The sequence below is a fragment of the Alexandromys fortis genome, unplaced genomic scaffold (genome assembly GCF_014885135.2).
Source record: "Alexandromys fortis isolate MF-2015 unplaced genomic scaffold, M_Fortis_MF-2015_v1.1 scaffold_217, whole genome shotgun sequence".
In the NCBI taxonomy this organism is placed as follows: domain Eukaryota; kingdom Metazoa; phylum Chordata; class Mammalia; order Rodentia; family Cricetidae; genus Alexandromys; species Alexandromys fortis.
Window position 1 is genome coordinate 753,331 of NW_026068098.1, and position 21,070 is coordinate 774,400.

At 49.3% G+C, this 21,070-nt stretch overlaps 1 protein-coding gene across 8 annotated transcripts in view; it reads right to left on the reverse strand.

The window, feature by feature from the left end:
• The window catches only part of Prkag2 (protein kinase AMP-activated non-catalytic subunit gamma 2), a 272,656-nt gene that overhangs the window by 142,745 nt on the left and 108,841 nt on the right, over nucleotides 1–21,070 (reverse strand). The window contains exon 1 of one of the 8 annotated variants that reach the window (XM_050123669.1): nucleotides 13,724–14,219. The exons of 6 other annotated variants lie outside the window; for them this stretch is intronic. In XM_050123669.1, coding sequence (XP_049979626.1) covers nucleotides 13,724–13,817 — 94 coding nt within the window. In that variant the 5' untranslated portion in view covers nucleotides 13,818–14,219. Of the gene's footprint in view, nucleotides 1–13,723; nucleotides 14,220–21,070 lie in introns of those variants that run through there. One more of the 8 variants, XM_050123668.1, reaches the window with a different exon arrangement.

Below are 21,070 nucleotides of genomic sequence, written 5' to 3' on the forward strand. Positions count from 1 at the left end.
TCCCACAGCTTCCCTCCTGGGAATTCTCCTAGGTTCCTCTTCTCGAAGGACCTCTTCCATGATGACCCTGCATAAGCCTGAGTGTATGCCTGGCTCTCTGATTCACACTTAGGTGCTGGGGTCTCAGAAAGGCCTTCTTGAAGGGCAGTGTGACAGAGGGCGGTATGGGACTGTGAGGCAGTGCAGCTGGATGTCTCCCTTTCACACCACATTGTGGGGGTGTTATAGGTCCTAGGGTCTCAGCATATCACTCCATGTGTGCCCCAAAACTTCCACTGGGCTGTCTGAGGTTAGGTACTCACTCCCAGTGGATGCCTCTGGGCTGTGGTGGCTCTAGCTGGATGGGAGTGCAGCGCCTCTGGCCTAGGTCCAGCAGGGGGCGCTGAGTGGGTCTGTAGTGTGACTTGGGTGTCTACCAGTAGCAGGGACTGCTACTTTCACTGCAAGGACTGGGAGGGAGGGGACAACTGCTGCTTCACTTGTCTCTTCTAAAGAGACGTTGATGTTTCCAGCAGGTATGACAAAAAACAGGACACACAGGACACAGCTCAGACATCCCATGACACATAACTAAATGTATAAAAGGGGCCTCTAAATGGCGGAATATTCCAGGCTTTCAAGGGCATCTGGAAGGGGCCACAACATGGGGGAACCCGCCTGAGCATGGGAAGGAACCCACCATAGCATAAGGCGACCTGACACAGAGTACGGACATGGCACAGCTCACAAGAACCCAAGGGCGTTGAACAAAAAGGATGGAGAGAAAAACATCACCGCTCTATTTCATTCTGTGAGGTCCCCAGAATGAGATGCCTAGAGACAGTAGATTGGGGGATGCCCGGGACTGGAGGGGGTACCTGTGTGATGGACGCAGCTTGGAGGATGAATTCTGAGAGTAGAGAGTGGATGGGGTGTGTCACCATGATGCAAATGTGCTTAGCATTGTCAAGCCAACGCTTTTAGACGATGAAAATGGTTGTTTAGTTTTGTTTGTTCATTACAAAAAAGAAGTGAGGGAAGGAAGGAGAGGAAGAGGGAGAGAGGGAGAGAGAGAGAGAGAGAGAGAGAGAGAGAGAGAGAGAGAGGAAGAGATGGGGATAGGAGGAGGAGAGACAAGGAGAAAAGAAGGGTGTCTCCCTAAGGGATCCTGGCAGTGGGGTTTTCCAGAAAGGCCCAAACCCAAGCCCCCAAGCACCCCGGCTGTCCCCGGCCTATGGCAGGGGACACTTCTACCATCTAAGCCATGCACAATTCCAAGCATAGCTCTCATGCTCTGTAGCTCTGTAGAGCTGGCCTCGAACTCACAGAGATCCATGGGCTTCTGCCTCCTGAGTGCTGGGATTAAAGGCGTGTGCCACTACGTCTTGGCTTCATCTTTTATCACCTTAAAAGCCTGCCCCAAGGACGAGGAAGGCTACAGTGCAGCCACTGTCTGCAGACAGGTGTTCAGGGGACACAGGTCAGTTTCACTAGGACGTTCTACTTCAGGAGGCGCCAATAACCCCACTCTCAGATACCATGTAGAAGGACAGCACAATTCAGACCCAGCACGGACAGGCTCCACTTCCTTCCTACGCAGCCCCTCTCCAGAACAATTCTGAAGCATTTTGAAATGTCCTTGAATGTCTATGATTTGGGTAGTGCAATCAAATCCACTGAGAGTCACGGCACGTGCTGTCACAGGGAGGGGCTGGTCCTAGAGTGGCAAGTTCTGTCTTCCCACCTCGGAGGATGAACCAGCCTCTCTCTCCAGTAGGGTGGGCAGCCTTTCAGATAGCTGAAGGCTCACCCAGGCTCACTCTGGGGAGCAGCTGTGTCCAGCCCTCCCAAGCCTTTCAGTATTTCGTATGCCAGGACTAGGAGCTCTCATGATGTCCTGCGAATTACACCCCTGCCCTCAAAAACATATTTACATTCCACAGACAAGCTAGGATGGAAAACGGAACAAGCCAGGCATGGGGGTGCCCACCTGCAACTCAGGAGACAATGTGAGGTCAAGGTAAGCCTGGAGTACAAGGTAAGCCTGTCTAGATAACAAAACAATGCCCCCCCCCCCCCCGACACACACAACAGAAAACAGAAAAGGCTGCAGCCAGCCCCTGCCTAGGATACACTGGACTTTACTATGCTCTATCAGAACAGAAAGAGGACAGCTGAGGCCTGGTGCAAGGGGAAGGGCCAATCCACAGCAGCTCTGAGGACATTCCAGGTGTGTCCCCTACCTCCTGGTCTTTCTATCTTGGGTAGAGACCCCAGCAGCTGCACCGCTGCCCTCTCCAAGTTGATCCGGGTTCTAGTAACCGGATGGGGTGAGTCCTGCCCCTCTCTCTCATTTTCCTTCATTTTTCTATATTAGGGATGAGGTGATCTATTTTTAGCGTTTGGCTGGTTAAGTCAGGGGTTGCTATAGTGACGGCGAGTGGTTACAAACCCAGAGCTGCTCAGATTCCCAGTCGCAGAGAAATCCCAACACAGAGTCTTGACAGGAATGCTACCTTGGGGAACAGAGTGGTCCTGCCCGTGGGGGTCCCTGCCTACCGTCTGCATGCCATGGGGAGACTGAGCCTGAGTCTTGCTAGTAGGAAGTGAATCTGAACGGGGGACTGAGAGAAGAACCAGAGAGCTGACTGGGAACGGATGCCAAATCTCAATCACAGGTGAGGAGACTCGCCTACATTTGCACAGACTTTAGACAATAGGCAGAGGGGGCTGGCGGGCACCGCTGGGAAGATTGGTGGGCAGGGGCGTGGGCGGGGACCCAAGCAGGCCCAGCCAGTGAGGCAAATGGCACATACTGAGACACCGCACTGTTTTGTTGGTTTGTTGAATCAGGGTTTCCTATAGCCCAGGCTAGCCTAAACTCTCTACGTAGCCAATGATAACCGTGAACTCCTGATCTTCTTCCGCTCTCAAGGGCTGGGATTACAGGAAAGAGCGATCCAATCATACAGTGGTGGGAATGGAATCCGAGGCTTTGCGCGCGCTTCTTATCTACCTACTGACTAGGCTGCTTTGCGCATGCTTCTTATCTACCTACTGACTAGGCCCCCTTGCCCACCTTCTAAGGCTACCTCTGAGTGCACCTACCACCAGGGAGCCCAGACCAAGCCCAGCAGATGCCCGGATGATCAGGATGCCTGTGAGAATGAGCCTGAAGACGGCTTGTGTCCACCTACAAACAGATGGGTGCAGAGCCTGCGTTCTATGCGAACTGTGACCTGATGGCGGGGGAGCCAAGCTCCAGGAGCCACAGTTGCACTCACAAAGCCAGGAAATCAAGAGTCTAGCTTTAGAGGCAGTATTTTAAAATGTGGGGTTTAGGATGACTCGGGTGTGGTCAGGCCGGTGATGAGGAGACAGTTACAGGCCCCAAGAGGAGGGGGCGTGGCATGGCCATGTAGGGGAGGGGCACAAAGAGGAGAATCGGGCCTGGTCAAGAAGCAGAGGAGAAAGGAGAGCACAGACCGAGCCTTGACTCTTGTTTCCAAGGAGAAAGGTAAGGCAGGATGAGCAGACAAAGACTGGCTTCTGTGGATGTCTCTTTCAGTGGGCCTCAGGATTGTCTGTCTGTCTGTCCCAGCCCCCAGTGACTAGGGCCCCATGGAGTAGCTGTGCAGAGCCATGGCTCCAACTGGTTGCTGTGTATATAATGGGCAGGCTCTGGGCAACCTTTGGTAAGAACTGGGTAACCTCTGGAGGGGAGTAGGGTCCCTCAGGGAGGCCCATATGTAAGACCATCAAAAAGACTGGGAACTGGCTCTATCCCCAGCATCACAAACAATAAACAAAAGACCCCAAATGACCCCCAATAGAAGATGCTACACTCATTGTTCTCTGGTTGTCTTCACTTTTAATTCCCAAGTCTTTTCAGCCCCATGGTGCAGGAGGCTCCTTCCTGAGAAAGGCAATGGGAGGGGAGTTGATCCTGCCTCCAGGTAGGGAGAGACGCTAGAGCAGCAGTTCTCAACTTGGGGTTGCGACCCCTTTGGGGGTCAACAGATCCATTCTCAGGGATCACCTAAGGCCATCAGAAAACACAGATATTTACATTGGGATTCATAACTAGCACAATTACAGTTATGAAGTAGCAACAAAAATAATTTTATGGTTGGGATCACCACAATATGAAGAGCTATATTAAAGGGTCACAGCATTAGGAAGGTTGAGAAAAACTTCCCTAGAGGGAGGGGTCTGAGGTCCCCAAGGTTCTTTGGGGCCTCACACACAGCTCAGCTGTGGCTTGCTTTTCTGGGTGTTCCTCAGCCAGGATGAAGCTGAGCTCTCTCTAAATGTCACCATCTGTCCCAGACTAAAAAATTAAGGTCAGGGCTGTCTCCTGCTGGTAGAATGCTCAGGTCTCCTCCACCAAACTCTCGGCCACAGAGCAGACTGTCTGAGTGTGTGAGATGAGGGTGCAGGGTCATTCTCTCCCATCTGGCCTTAGGACTTCTCTCTCCACTGATCAAGTCAACATTCTAAATGGTCTCCCACTCCTGGGAAGCCAGACATTTTCCTATACTTTTATGCTGTTTTGTCTGTCTGTCTGTCCATCTGTCCATCTATCTGTGGTGGTTTGAATAAAAGTGGCCCCCACAGGTTCATATTTTCAAATACTTAGGGAGTGGCACTACTCAGAAGGATCAGGAGGTGTGGCCTTGTTGAAGGACATATATTACTATGGCTGGGCTTTGAGGTTTCAGAAGCCCAAGCCAGGCCCGGTGGCTCTCTCATCCTGTTGCCTGTGGGTTCAGATGTAGAACTCTTAGCTACTTCTCCGGCACCATGTCTGTCTATGTGCTGCTATGTTTTCTGCCATAATAATGGATTAAAACTCTGAAATTGTAAACAAGCCCCAATTAAATCATTATTTTATAAGCGTTGCCTAGGTCATAGTGTCTCTTCACACAACAGAACACTGACTAAGACATCCACCCACCCATCCATTCATCTGCCCACACAGCCCTCATTTGTGGTGGTTTGAATGAGAATGGCCCCCATTGGCTCATTTTGAGGTTTCAAAAGCCCACACCATTCCCAGCTAGTATGCTTCTCTCTCTCTCTCTCTCTCTCTCTCTCTCTCTCTCTCTCTCTCTCTCTCTCTCTCTTTCCTCTCCTCTCCTCTCCTCTGCATAGTGTTGTGGACCAGATGTAAGTTCTAAGCTGGTGCTCCAGTGCCATGTCTGCCCGCCGCATGCTCCCCGCCATGATGGGCATGGAGTCCCCCTCTGAAACTCTAAACAGGCCCCCAATTAAACACGTTATTTTATATTTATTTTATAAATTGCCTTGACCATGGTGTTTCTTGACAGCAATAGAAAAATGACATAGACAAATCCATCATCTGTTTATCTCTATCCAGCCTCTGTCTGTCCATCTGTCATCTATTTACCTATCTTCTATCTATCTATCTATCTATCTATCTATCTATCTCTATCTATCCTCTATCTATTATCTATCTCTCTCTATAATCTATCTATTATCTATCATCTATTATCTATCTATCTATCTATCTATCTATAATCTATCTAACATCTATCTATAATCTATCATCTATCTATCTATCTATCTATCTATCTATCTATCTATCTATCTATAGCCATAATCTATCTATCATCTATCTATCTATCAATCATCTATCTATAATCTATCATCTATCTATCTATCATCTATCTATCGTCTATCTATAGCTATCTATCTACCATCTATCTATAATCCATCTATAATCTATCATCTATCTATAATCTATCTATTATCTATCTGTCTACCTATCATCTATCTATCTATCTATCTATCTATCTATCTATCTATCTACTTACCTGCCCACTCTATCTATTTATCAGTACATTCCACTACTGAGCAGGTTAGTTGTTACTTTTGTCAACTTGACATCATTTGGGAAGATGAGCTTCAATTGAGAGAAATGTCTCCATCATGTTGGTCTTTGGACAAATCTGAAGGGCAGTTTTTTGATTAGTGATCAAAGTGGAAGGGCCCAGCCTACTATAGGTGGTGCCACCCTTGGGCAGTTAGTCCTGAGTTGTACAAGAAAGGCTGAGTAAGCTATGATGAGTAAGGCAATAGGCGACGCCCCTCCCTGGCCTCTGCTTCAGTCCCTGCCTCAAGGCTCCTGCCCTGAGTTCCCTTAGTAAGGAACTGTGATCAAGACATGTAGGTCAAATAAAACCTTTCCTACCTGAAGCTGCTTTTGGTCACAGTGCATAAGCAATAGATAACACAATAATAGAAACCAAAGTAGTCAGTCATCTATCTATCTATCTATCTATCTATCTATCTATCCATCCATCTATCTATCTCCTACCATTCATTAACCTACAAATCTATCATCTACTTATTGGTATATACAATAAAATATTGGGCAACAAAATACATATGGGAAAGCATCTACTTGTTTGTTTTATTTTAAGGATTCTAAGAGTTTCTCAAAGGCCCATGGTGAACTTCTCCGTCACTGAAATTCTTCTGCAGGCCTCTCTCATGGTACAAGCAGAAAGAAGAGCACTTTACTCAGCCCATGGGAGTGGCAACTCTGAATTCCACAGTCAAGGGGTGTAGCGTGGGCTGTTTCTGGCTTGACTCCCAGCAAACTTAAGGTTCCAGGGAAGAAGTGTGGATTAATGTTCTCTAACGAGCCTGTCTCTGTGTAAGACTTCCTAGATGATTTGCCATCTGCTGAGTTGGGGCATCACAGCCTTTTGGGGAGATGGGATTGGGCCAAGAGAAAAAGGTTCATGGCATGTGGTGGCAAACACCTGTGATCTGGGCCCATCTGAGACAGGAGGATGGATAATGAGACCCTATTGAAACACCTGTGATCTGGGCCCATCTGGGACAGGAGGATGAATAATGAGACCCTATTGAAACACCTGTGATCTGGGCCCATCTGGGACAGGAGGATGGATAATGAGACCCTATTGAAACACCTGTGATCTGGGCCCATCTGGGACAGGAGGATGGATAATGAGACCCTATTGAAACACCTGTGATCTGGGCCCATCTGGGACAGGAGGATGGATAATGAGACCCTATTTAAAAGCAAACAATGAAAAAGCCCAGGCTGTATTGAGTGGTCTTTGGCCCCCAATGGCAGCCATTTATTATCAGCCTTTGCCTCTGACCTGAATTTCTGTGACTGTTGGATAAGACCCTCAAATGTAAGCTAGGCTGTTGGGCCTCTCACCCGTCCCGACCTCAAGGCTGGGGAATGAGCGGGCACTGCTTCTGCATAAAGTATTTCACCCAGCGGAAGACTGCGTCAAAAGCCGGGAGGAGAAATTCCTCATCTCTCTGTAGCCCACTTCCTGGCTAGTCTCCATCTTTGGGGACTGTGTGGACCTCAGCCATTTCTCTGTAGGAGGACCATGATCTTTGGGGACCCACCTCATTCTGAGTAGCCTATGTCCATGTTCCAAGCCATGATGTCTGGTGCTTGGGCTTAGAATGAACTGTTTTCTTATTTCACAATTGTTATTTTCTTTTTCACATTGACAGAAAGAACAGGTGTGATATGAGTTATTTCCAGGAACACTCTGGGAAGGCTGACTTCTGCTAAGCCTTGTTAGTGTTTGCTTTAACTTGGGAAATCAGCTGTTGTTGGTTTGTGTTATCTCTTCCTGTTCATGGTTGGGCCTCTCAAGCACCTTAGGTCCCAACTCACCATAGCTTCCTTGTGAGTTTATTTGAGGCCCTCACTGGCTTCCTGCTACAGCAAGACTCCAAGACCTGGGCCCCAAGCCTGAGCCCATCTATTCACTACTTACCCTGATGGCTCCAGTCCCCATTTCTCCTGGGAAGCCGCCTCTACACCCAGCCACAGAAGACTAAGATCCTTGGGGAGGCGATGCTCCCCGGGGACTAGGACTGCACCCAGCCCTTGCATGAGAAGTTTAGGGGAAAGAAGTAGGGCCCACTGAGGCTTGGGGCCAAGGATACAGGGTGGTGTAAGAAACCACTCGGCTTCAGAGAACACTCAGTGTTGATTTGTTCTTTAGAGTGTTCAGAATCCACATGTTTTTCCTTCTCGGTTCCTGGAGCACAGATCACAACAGAAGGATAGATTCTGCTTGCTCTCTGCAGGAGCTGAGCTCTCGTGTTTTCCAAGGCCTGGAAGCTGGGTGATCACATCACCTTGGACACCATGGCTCTTTGTTGGCCAGGTTTAAAGATTGTGGTGGCAGGACCAGGGACTGATTGTGGCCCAAGACAGACGCTAACCCAAGCGCAGGGTCATGGAACCCTGGAAGGCGTCTCCTGAACTCACGCTCTTTTCTAACTCCCCTTTCCTACCCCGTTCTATTCCTTCTTGGTTCGGTAGGCTTGTTTTAGTTTCTAGTACCTTCTAGTATCTTCTGACACTGCAATGTTTCTGGGCCCAGCACCATTTGCCCACTACTGAAAGTTTGCTCAGAGCCTGGATCTCCAGAAGAGCTGCCCTCCAAAGTCACACTGCTCCCGGGAGCCCCAAGCCACCCAGCATGCTCCTCACTGACAGTCCTGTGTTCTCTCGGGTCTCCAGACAGGACAGTTTCTAATGGGCTTCTGTGGGTTAGTGCTATCTTCCTGATCTGCACAGTGCTCTGCTCAGAGCAATGACTTTGGGCACCTGGGAGGGGAACCGGAGAGGGAAAGGCCAACTGGCCCTGGTCTCTTTCACCCTCCCTCCAGCCATCACTGCCCGGAGGTGCTGGGACTGAACTGCCCGAGGGAAGGTGCCTCCGCCACTCTGCTACTTGCCACTGACTGATTCAGCTTCTTGGAGAAAACCAGACTGGAAGCTGGCCCATTCCATGTCCAGGCTACTGTGAACTGGTTCTGCAAGAGGAACGGCCCACAGATGGCAGGGTTCCTGATCCAGGCTAGAGCAAGGTGGGCAGGAGGTGGGCCTGGCCCCGGTAGGTTCCTGAACTAAAGATGAATGGCCAGTGGCTGGCTCCTAGTCCCAGACACTGCTCCACTGACCACTGAACTGTTACTGTCCTCCTAGGAAGGCGCTTGTCCTAACCGGTAAGTTCATTGTGTCTCTAGTCTTCTGTGTGGTACAGAAAGGATGGACACCAGCTCTGGGCAGAGGCCAGGCTTGCAGGGCCATGTGGAAGAAGGCCCAGCTGAAACTCAGCTCAACCCTCCCCTCATTCCAGTTTCAGCCACAATTCCTGCCCTTAGCACCTCAGCCATCTTCTCCAGACACTCAGGGGCTTCACCTCACACAAGTACAAACCAGATTCCTGCTCACGGCTGTAAGATGTTTTTTAAAGGTTCAATTCAACATCCTTCTTCCTGGAGGAAGGTTTGGATCACAGGCTGGCTCCCCTCTGTAGCCACGCCCTGTGAGCCTACCCTTCACACGCCTTTTAGACCTCACCACCGTGTTCTCTGACAAAAACCATTCATCTGCCCTAACAAGTCATTCGCAAAGGGACAAATGCTGCATGGTTCCAGTTCTGTGTGCGGTGAGGGGGGTCAAAGGCCAAGGTTGGATATCTTCCTTTTCATTCCCCACCATAGTGTTTGGGACGTGGTCTCGCCACTGAACCTGGGGCTCCTGGATTTGGCTAGGACTGAACGCCTAGGACCCGCCTGTCCCCTGCCCCAAGGCTACTCTGGCGCTGGAGAAACAGTTATGCACCACACTTCACGTTGTCACAGGCACTGGCCATCTGAACACAAGCCCTCCTGCTTGCACTGCAAGTGTTTTATCCACTAAGTGACCACCCCATCCCCCACCTCCCCCAAGATCCCACTGGTACGAGGAGTTCAGAGTCATCAATTCCAAAGAGACAGTGAGCAAAATGAGGGTGGCCGGGGACTGGGGCATGGAAGGCATTTAACGGGTACAGAATTCTGGGGAATGATGAGAAGCTCTGGGGTGGACAGAGTGGCCGCTGCAGAGCAATGCGACATTGTGGTCGCAATCCTTAATGCGACTGAGTCGCACACTGCCACGTGGCAGAGACAGCAAATGCTGAGCTGTGCATATTTTGCCACCATTAGACAAAGAGCCTCACTGTGCGTCTACCCTCACGGGACTGTACGTCCCACACAGGATTGATGTTTGCTTGCTGCTGTGTCCTCAGAGCTAGGGACCAGCAGAAAGTGGAGCCAGGGGAACTGTCAGGATACGGGAGATGGCTGGGCCTGGGAATGGGTGCCACTATATCTGCCTGTGCATGACTGAAAAGTCCTACTATGAAAAGTTAGACTGTGTTGTGGTGTTTACAGCAAATTCATTCAAGACACTCAGGGCCAGCAGGTGTGTGTGGTGGGGTGTATGGACAACAGAGACAGAATGAGGACCATGATGGGACAGAATGTCACTGAGGAAAGGACAGAGCAGACAGACAGACCTTGCTTCTCAGCCTTGACCTCTGAGGCAGAGCTTTTCATGTTCTCCTAGGGCCACGTACACTCCAGGTCTATGCTACGTTGGCGGGACCAAACAGCTGTGCCAGTAAGGCTTGGCGGTATAGGGGGAGGAAGCTGACAGGGTAGAAGAAGGAGGCTTCTCACAAAGTCACAGCGTGATCCTGCTGAGCTGGGCTCAGTGGAAGAGCAGCAGGTGGTCACAGGTCAGGGTCTCATGCCAACCAGGTTTTATTTAACTCTGCCCACCTGCAGGGGGTGGAAAGGAGGCTGTGTAGCGCTCTTTCCCTCCTAATCTCCTTTAACATCATCGCTGTTATCTCCAGCTGCTCTCTGCTGGCCCAGTCTGGATCTCTCTCTACTGAAGAGACTGAGAGGAAGGTGTGCATGGAAACTTTGCCTGGCCCACAGAGCACAAAACTCCATGTGCGAGGTTTGCCTTGGTGCAACTGCAATCACAGTCCACATTCAGTCGGGTCCAGCACCCTGTGACCAGGCAGTCAATTGTCCAGTGACAGCTTCCTGCTTCCTGGTGAAAGGCCCACAGCTCATTGTCAATGGCTCCAGGACAGGGCAGACCCACCTGAGCCCGCTGCTAATCCCCTCCAGCTGTTCTGGAGGCTCCCAGGACAGCTGCGTGGAGGCGAGTGCAAGTGTGCATGGGTGCACAGGTGCACGGGTGAGTGTGGAGGAAGCCTGTGAACCTATGAATCTGTATACGTGTGTATGTGTGAGCGTGCATGTGCGCGAGACAAAGGCATGGAGACTTGACTGGAGGCCGGCAGGGAAGACCCTGGATGAAAGGCAGAGGGCGTCTGTCCTGTCCCCATAGGAGCAGTTCCACGTGTTGGGATTAGTAGACTCTGTGGAATATGGCTGTGCTGGATGGTTTTATGTCAACTTGTCACAAGCTATAAAGTCATTAGAGAGGAGGAAGCCTCAATTAAGGAAACACCTTCGTAAGACCAGGCTGCATGCAAGCCAGTAGGACGTTTTCTTAGCGATTGATGGGGGAGGGCCCAGCACACCGAGGGTGGTACCATCCCTGGGCTGGTAGTTCTGGGTTCTCTAAGAACCACCATGGAAAGCAAGCCAGTGAGCAGCACCCCTCTACAGCCTCTGCATCAGCCCCTGCCTCCAGGTTCCTGCCCTGGCTTCCTTCACTGACGGATACGCAGTGTGGAAGAGTAAGCCCCACAAACCCTTTCATCGCAGTAATAGAAGCCCTAACTAAGACAACTGCCCAGCAGCAGAGGAGAGTCAAAGGGCAGAAGAGGCAGGTGCTGACCACCTAAGGCTTTCTCTGGGGACCCAGAGAATAAGTCACAGGCAGGCACCTCAAACTCCCATAGAAGAAAAGGCTTGTGTGAAATTCTCCTTGGTGCAAAGAACATAAAATCCTCCATCAAAGTGGCACTTGCTAGACAGATAGAGTGACCCACTGGAAAGGGGCATTGTTAGATTATCATTTTTAAGTAGAGAAGGGGCATGGCTGGAGAACACAGTTTGAGCTGTGGGGGACATGTTTCCTCAGAGCCCAGGGAATCCTGGGTGGAGACCTGGACGGAAGCAGAGCTGGAAGGAAGCTTCCTCCATAGATCATGGCCTTTTCCTTTCATCCAGGGGGTCCAGGCCTGATGTTATGGAGGAGCTGCCCGGCTCGTAGCTCAGTGTGGTGTTAACTAGAGGGAAAGCCTAGAGCCCAGAGCTCTGGCACCTGAGAGCTCCCATGTTCCTGATCCTGAGGGCAGAGCCAGCCTTTGCAGGCAAGCTCTTACGGTACTGGTGGAGATGAAAATATTATTTCTGATCCCGGTAGCTTAGGAGATGGGATGGCAGCCCGATCTCACACACCAGGGCCGAAACCACTGTCTGGCACATACCAGGCGTTTAATAACAGGTCTGCATGCCTATCCCCATTAGCAAAACTAGACTTTTCGTTCAATAACAGGGTCAGATTTAATTCTAGAGTAAATGGGCATTTACTTCTTTGTTATCTAAAAGGAAGTCTTGTTTTTAGACGAATCACTGACTCACTGGTTCAGACAACCCTTCTTCCTTCCCACACTGCTGAGACAGGCACCCCACTCCTCCGTAAATTCACCCTGACACTCAATAGGATTCTACTGTTTGGTTCATTTTGCAGAGTTTTTTTTTTTTCTTTCATGAGTCCGAAAACTCCTAGACTCCAGGAATCCTCATGTCCATGCTCGCCCTCCTCATACCACTGAGGTTCTCTGGAGTACTGCTGTGGCAAGAGGTACAGGCAGACAGAACATCCTTCTTCTTTTCAGATTGTACCTTATATAGTATATACACCTTATATTTACTGCCCAGATGTCCTGTCAAAGTCACCATACTATCATACCTGTGGAAAATTTTTACCAGTTGAAATGTCACATTTTTTTTTTTGAGACAGGGTCTCCTGCAGCTCAAACTGTCCTTGAACTTGATTTGTGACCAGGGATGACCTTGAACTTCTGATCCTCCTGCCTCCAGTTCCCAAGTGCTGAGATTACAGGTGTGTGTCACCCTGCCCAGTTTTACTCAGTGCTGGGGATAAACCCAGGGCTTCACCACACCCTAGGCAAGTACTCAAATGAGTCACACCTCCAGCCCCAGTCTCAGAACCTTAAAACGTGACGTCTACCATCCAAGGTCGAGTGGCCAGATATCATCCAGGTCCCCAGGAGGTAAAGACACTTGGGCTCCACCTGTACAGCTCCTACGAACAGAACGCACTCACTTCCCCTTCCGCAGCTCCAGGAGATGAAGCATAGACGTGTGGCCAGCTTTCCCAGCCGGGCTGATCGCAACCCCCTGAACCTCAGGCAGCAGGTCCCAGAAGCAGTTTTCCCCAAGGGACACAAAACCGGGAGGGGTTTTTCCTCCCAGGTAACCCTCAGCCCACCAGATCTCTTGCCAGAGACCAAGGGGATGGAGTCCCTTCCTCTTAATGGACGGGTTCCTCCCCCCACCCGACATTCCATTTGGAACAACACAAGCTGTCAGTTTCCACTCATCCCCTGTCTTCCGTAAGCCACTGTTTTTCCTGAACCAGTAACAATCTCAATTGTTCCCTGAACCCCACGGGGTCAGGTAGGCTGGAGAAAGAAAACCGCTTCAGTAAGCGTGATGACGCTGGCCGGGCAGTTACTAGGAGCAGCAAGGCCACCAGTTAGGGCAGTGGTCATCCTCTTACCTGAACCACTGCCTCAGGGCTATGCCACAGCAAGAAGTAGCAGCTTGCAATACTCAGACATATGTGCATACACACACACACACACACACACACACACACACACACCATGGGATCATCAGAGAAACAGAAAGGACAGGGTCCTACCAAAAAGGCCATGGGGTTCCGACTGGCGCCTCTGCGTGCTTCGGTTTTGGTCCTTGGGTTTCTTGTTGCCCCTCAGACTTCCAAAGCGCTTCATGAGTCACTGTGGCCACAGAAGCGGAGACAGGTGAACATATCAGAACTTGAAGAACCAGCATGAGCCACAGCTGGGGACCAGGGGTTCAGCAGAAGGGGAGCAGCATCAGCTGGCAGGTGCAGGATCTCTGGGAGTCACAGCTTACCCTGCTGCGAGAGGCAGTCAAGCTCAGCCACAGCCTGTGGGTCTGACTGCCCTCCCCACGATCTCTCAGATTAGTATGAGATGAGGGTTATGCTCCAGGACCAGCCCAACAGCCACAGGGAATCTCTCAGCAGCCTCACTCAGGTCCCTGAGACTTCTGAGCAAAGACAGTCCTGACTGGCCGCACCTCTCCTCTCCCGGCAGCCGGAGTGTCGTCTTGCCTGTCCTTAAGTAGGCAAGAAGCCACTGGAGGTACGAACAGAACCTTGCAGGGGAGCTGTTTATGTAGTTAAGGTCACCGGCTCACTGACGAGCTCCGGGTTATTTATTCTCTTTAAACTTAAAGCAGGAGGGGAACCCAAGTAGGCAGAGCCGGCACTAGCCTGCTAGTCATGTGCGGATCAGCGTGATGTCTCTTTAAGAAGACTGTAAAAGGAAACCACCCTGTACAGACAATTCTTGGCACCAATTGGCCAGAGCACATTCCCATTATGACATGACATCACACAACTATTTTGATGCATGTGCTTCGGGGCTCAGAGAGCTAGAAGGCTCCAGAGGCTGCCCGAGGAGAAGCCCAGAGAGCACCAGGGCTACACTGCTGAATCTCTTCTAGGGAACACAGCAAGATCATCTCTGAGGCGGGAGGGCTGCCCTAGGATCCAGCAGGTCTCAGGCCAGCATGGAGCACAACTTGCTAAGAATTGTAAGGCAGAACTCAGATTTTGGAGGGGACCTCATTCATCTCCTGGTATTGTAGATGGGGAAATGAGGTTCAACCAATCTCCTGTGGCCAATGACAGAGGCAAGACTAGAATGCTGATCTCATTCACCATAAGCCCAATGTCCAACCTGACAAAGCATGAAAGCTCTAGTTCACACATGTGTTATAAGTAAATAAGAGGGTAAAAAAAAAGAGAGAGAGAGAGAAACAAACTTGCTTTTCTGATAGCTTTTGTAAAGAAAGTTACTTGCTCTGTTACTAAGTAGCATTGTGACCTTGAACAAGCCTCTTCCTATCTCTGGGACCCAGAGGCCACCTTTGTTAGCCAGGATGAGACCAGGTCATGGCAGGATTTCAAGTTCTAACGGTCTGGGGTAGAAAGATGGCTGGGTGGTTAAGAGCATGTACTTTGTACTGCTCTTTCAGAGAATCTGAGTTCAGTTCCTGGCACCCATGACATGCAGATCACAGCCACCTGTTACTCCAGCTCCAGGGGAACCAGATAGCAGCCCTCCTTCCTCTTTTTTTATTTTTATTTTTCAAATTCTCACTTCTATTAGCACCAGCATTCACATGCACAAACCCATTCTCAGAAACACACACACTAAAATGTTTAGAAACCAAGTTTCAATAATCTAAACTAGCGGCACTGTTGAGGAAGGCTGTAGGACCTCTGTGGTCTGGCGTCCAGCTAGTAGAATGAAGGTACTAGGGGTGGGCCTGTTCTGGTTCTGACCCTCTTTGACAGTTACTGGCTCTTGCCATGTTAACAAACTGGGCCCAACATCCCTCTGCCATGCTTTCCCCAGCACGATGAATCCCTTTGAAACTCGGAACCAAAATAAAGACGTCCTTCCTTCAGTAGCCTTGGACAGGTGTTAGTCACAGCCAAGAGAAAAGCAGCAGCAGGAGGGGACTCCAGGGTGTCAGCTCCTGCCCTAGACCTGCCATCCCCAGGGACTCGCCTTGGCTACTGTGCAGAGCAGACAGGGGAACACACATTTGCTATCTCATGCCTGTGGGGCCTGCAAGCTGTGGAGTGGCTGCCTATGATCTTGGCTCAGACCCTGCCTCATTCTGTATTTCTGTCTGCTCTCCGTACAGCCCCAGCCTGTCTCTGTCGTGGTAGCCCCCTCGTTCTCTCTCTGATGGGGATGGGGAAGCTTTGTCTCAGCTTCCCTTCTGTCATCTCTACTGAGTTCCTCGTGACGGTGGGGACTTGAGTGCTGTACTGGATTCCGTGAAGTTGGGGAACCAGCCCTGGCACAGCTGCTGGGGTTGTCCCTATTTCCCCATGTGAGCCCCTTGTTCCAGTCATGATGAGCTTTCTTGGGGCACACTTTAGGTTTCTAGGCTGCAGATGCCAGTGGCTCAGTACTGTGGCCACCAGAAGCCAGCCCTTCAATCTGGTCAGGCCTCCAGTACAGTAACAGGGTATCCATGTAGTGAAAATACAGTGGCCCAAAATTAATGTGATGAAACTCTGCAGAAGATGAACTTTGCAGATTTTAGAGTTTCACGTTTAGGTTTTTAAGAATTTAAATAAACCCTGCTTAAAACAAAAATTAAACTTTTCTCAATTTAAAACTATAGAGATCTAGGCATATTGGCACACACCTTTAACTGTAGCACTAAGGAAGCCGAGACAGAAGGATCAAGAGTTCCTGACCAGTTTGGGCTACACAGTAAGATCTATCCCCAGACAAAATAAAAAAAAGAAATGAACAACAATCTAATAAAGTAAAATAAGAAGTGGAGTGCAAGGATCTGGAAGGACCACTGAGCATACATAAGGAGGAAACATACATGAATATACACACTGAGCACACATACAGAGGAAGCATATGAATATACACACTGAGCACTCATACAGAGTAAACATACATGAATATACACACTGAGCATACACACAGAGGAAACATACATGAATATACGCACTGAGCACACATGCATGTTTTAATAAAAGAGTATGTGAAAGATGCTGTAATGTTCTTTTTTAATGTGAGTACATGCACGCACAAGTAGGTGTGTGTGTTGCATGCACATGCATGGGGGCTAGAGGTTGATGTGGGCTGCCTTCCTCAATTGTTTGCCTCATTTTTTTTTTTTTTTGAGGCAGGGTCTGTCCCTGGACCTGGATCCTGGCAATTTGCTAGACTGAGTGGCTGGCAATGATGCCAGGGTCCTAACTCCTCAGTATGGGGATATTGAACATGAGGCTTGGTCCAGCTTTTAATGTGGGTTCTGGGCATCCAAACTGATCCTCATGCCTCTGGGCCAACACTTCCCTGGCTGAGCCATCTCCCCAGGTAACGATATGAGCATTCTGACACCAGAAAATAAGACTATGTGTAAAGAGGTGTCTCAAAGTTACCGACTAAGAGCAGACAAGTTTCCATTTCTAAGGGAAATAAAGAGCAAAGGGAGGCAGGCACAGTGACATTCACTCAGCAGGTGGTGATTAAACCTCTGGGGAATGTTCTAGGCAGCTGCTGATTGAGGGGATTTGGGTGCTGTAGACCACTCAAAGACACCGCTGTTCTCCAAGTAATAACTACAGTTTACCGAGAGTCTCTTACAAGCCAAGCAAGGCACAGGGCAACTTCACAGTTGCCTTTTCATTTTGCCCCTGTAAGGCTGAAGGGCGGGCATCGATAGCCATGCCAGCTAAAGATGAACAGCTGAGAGTCAGAGTGACGGCTGACAAGTCAGAGCAGGGGGGCATGGACTCGAACCCTGATTCAGATGAATCTGGACCTGTCTTCCCTCTGCGCCACACTCCTTCCTGCATGCACACAATACTATGACAGGGCCCCAGGCCAAAGCCCCCTCTAGGTCCCCAGGTCAAAGCCCCCAGGCCCTGCCTCAGTGAGTTCACTGGGAAAAAGAATATTCAAGAGTTCACTGTCTTCATTTCACCTTTGACCTCCAGGCTGGAAAGTCTAAAGGCAAAAGAGCCAGTCTTGAAAACTCCAATCTACATCCACAAGGGGGCCCATGACATGCCAGGAGTGCTGACCGGCTTGTAGGTGACCCTGCGTTTGAAGTGCCAAGAAGAAGAGCTTGTATCACTTTGGGGTGACTAAGCCCAGAGAGGAATAGACAACCCCTCTGCTGTGGGGACCAGGACTCAGTGGTGCTGCCCAGCTCTGGCCTCTGCTCTGAACTTACCCAACAGGGGCATTTGAGGGGTCTTTGTCGAGCAACTTAAGAAGGTGACCAGTTAGATGAAGGGAAAAAGAGAATTCCGTGTGTCCTTGGGGTCACTGGCTGCTACCGAGGGGGGAGAAGAGGAGGAGTCGGCAAGGTCTAGCCTGAGCTCTTTTGGCCTGGCACGGAAGTCTACACTAAGGAAGTTTTAGGAGAGAGAAGCCCTGAAAAGAGGGATGGAAGAACTCACAGAGTGAAACTGTGTTTTAAAGTGGCCTGGGTCATTTTAAATCATGCCTTAAAAAATGACAGTCCTGAATGGCACAAACCAGGAACAGGAGTGAGGTTGGGGACAGCAGATACCCTCACAGGACACCATTCTAACCCCAGTTCTACAAAATTTGGGGGAAGAGGTGTAATGCTAAATGATTTAAATTGTGTTTCTTTTTTTCCACGTATACATATTTTGCATGCTTGTGGGTGCGTGTGTCACGGTGTGAGCTGTGTGCGTGCACATAAAAGCCCCAGGCTGGTGTTGGGAGTCACACTCAGGACCTCGTCCACCTTCTTCATTGAGACAAAGTCCTTCAGGCAAACCCAGAGCTCACTGATAAGGCTAGTCTCACCAGCCTACCTGCACTAAGGATCCTGTCTCCACCTTCTGAGGCTGGAGTTCCAGGTAGGCCACCACAGCCTCCCAGCATTTACAAGGGCTCTGGGCACCCAGACTCCAATCCTCAAGCACACACAGCAAGTGCTTTAGCCACTGGGCCACCTCCCCAGCCCACAAGTGTAGGGTGTATTCTAATATGTGTTCTTTAAAAGCATTAATACATTTTAAATTAAAATAGATTACATCACTGTCCCCCTTCTCTTTCCTCCCTCCAGCTCCCCCCAGGTATCCTCCCTTCCACCTCTTCCCATGCCCCCCTCAGATGGATAGCCTCTTTTCTTTATTGTTACGTACATATAAATGTATAGACAATGGCACAGGGAACCACTTCCTAAATATAACCCCAGCAGCACAGACACTGAGAGAAACAATTAATAAATGGGACCTCCTGAAACTGAAAAGCTTCTGTAAAGCAAAGGACACGGTCAAAAGACAAAATGACAGCCTACAGAATGGGAAAAGATCTTCACTAACCCCACATCAGACAGAGGTCTGATCTCCAAAACAGACAAAGAACTCAAGAAATTGGTCATCAAAAGAAAAAATAATCCAATAAAAAAATGGAGTACAGACCTAAACAGAGAACTCTCAACAGAGGAATCTAAAATGGCTGAAAGACACTTAGGGAAATGTTCACCATCCTTAGTCATCAGAGAAATGCAAATCAAAACAACTCTGAGATTTCATCTTATACCTGTAAGAATGGCCAAGATCAAAAACACTGATGACAACTTATGCTGGAGAGGTTGTGGGGTAAAGGGAACACTTCTGCATTGCTGGTGGGAATGAAAGCTGGTCCAGCCCCTTTGGATATCAGTGTGGTGACTTCTCAGAAAATTAGGAAACAACCTTCCTCAAGACCCAGGAATACCACTTTTGGGTATATATCCAAAGGATGCTCAATCGTGCCAGAAGGACATGTGCTCAACTATGTTCATAGCATCGTTTGTCATAGCCAGAACCTGGAAACAGCCTAAATGCCCCTCAACCGAAGAATGGATAAGGAAAATGTGGTACATTTACACAATGGAGTACTACACAGCAGAAAAAAATAATGACAGCTTGAATTTTGCAGGAAAATGGATGGAGCTAGAAAACATTATTTTGAGTGAGGTCACCCAGACACAGAAAGACATTATCACATGTACTCACTCATAGGTGGTTTTTAAACATAAAGCAAAGAAAGCCAGCCTACAAACCACAATTCCGGAGAACTTAGACAACAATGTGGACACTAAGAGAGACTTACATGGATCTAATCCACATGGGAAGTAGGAAGTAGAAAAAGACAAGATCTTCTGAGTAAATTGGGAGCTTGGGGACCTTGGGGAAGGGTTGAAAGGGGGAGGAGAGAGGCAGGGAGGGGAGCAGAGAAAATTTAGAGCTCAATAAATATCAATTAAAAAAAGAAAAAAGAAACACTTCAAAAAAATGTATGGACAAATAGGTAAACACAGCTTGCTGGTCCGTTTTTGTTTGCATATATGTGGTTTCAGGTCCGACCACTTTGTATTGCATCACAAATAAGGGGCTCACCCCTGCGGGAGGCTAATCCTAGCTCTCCAGCAGTCGTTAGGTGTCTGTAGCTCTCTGTCTGGGAGTGCAGCCCCATGAAAACTTTCCCTTAGCATGTATTTTGATGCTGCCACTGTTCCTGTCTTGTTTATATGGCCACTTCTACATTTCTGAATCTTATAATCTTTCCACTCCCTCCTTCCACCACGCACCCTGAGCGATACACCATACTCCATAGATACTTTCTAGCAATGTTCACGGCTACCCTTATCACAATAGCCAGGAAATAAAAATGGAAGCAGTCCCTCTGACAATGAAATGTTCTCCAGCAGCCGACTGGATAATGAAAATGTGCTGTGTATACACAGTGGACTACTACTCAGGAGTAAAGAAAAATGAATCATGAAATTAGTAAGTAGATGGCTGGACCTAGAAAACACCCCCTATACACACACACACACACACACACACACACACACACACACACACACACACAGAGTTCTTAGCTCTAAATCTTCAGGTGTAACTGTAGTTCTCACCCCTCACAAAGAAGCTTCTCTCTACAGCAAATCCACAACTGGGCACAAAAATGCAGAGATGAACGGACTGTGGCAGCATCATGGCTACATTCCTGCGCATTCTCAGTCGCTGGCGGCTTAGATTTCCAGCTATAGCTCTGCACTCAGCAGCAAGAAAGATTGCTAAGCGCTGAAGCCTACAGCCTTGGGATAGTTCGTGCTTACAGCTTGCACCATTGTCTTGTCTTGTAGGTCAGTCTTCTCTCTAGCTGGATGGAAATTACTGTGCTCGGGGATCCCATCCCATAAGAGAAACAGAACAAGCATGCACTGATGGGATCCTTGCAGTTGCTTCAGCCGCAGTGAAGCGGGCCAGGGACTCAGGTGGAGCTTCTCGGCAACAGCATGGCCTGTCCCTGGGGCATGCACAGGCTGACTGTCCTGGAACCCAGGGAGGGACTGTGACAGCTCTCTGACCTCTGGAGTCAAACTCTGCTCTGCACTGCAGTGGGCCATACGATGCCCACAG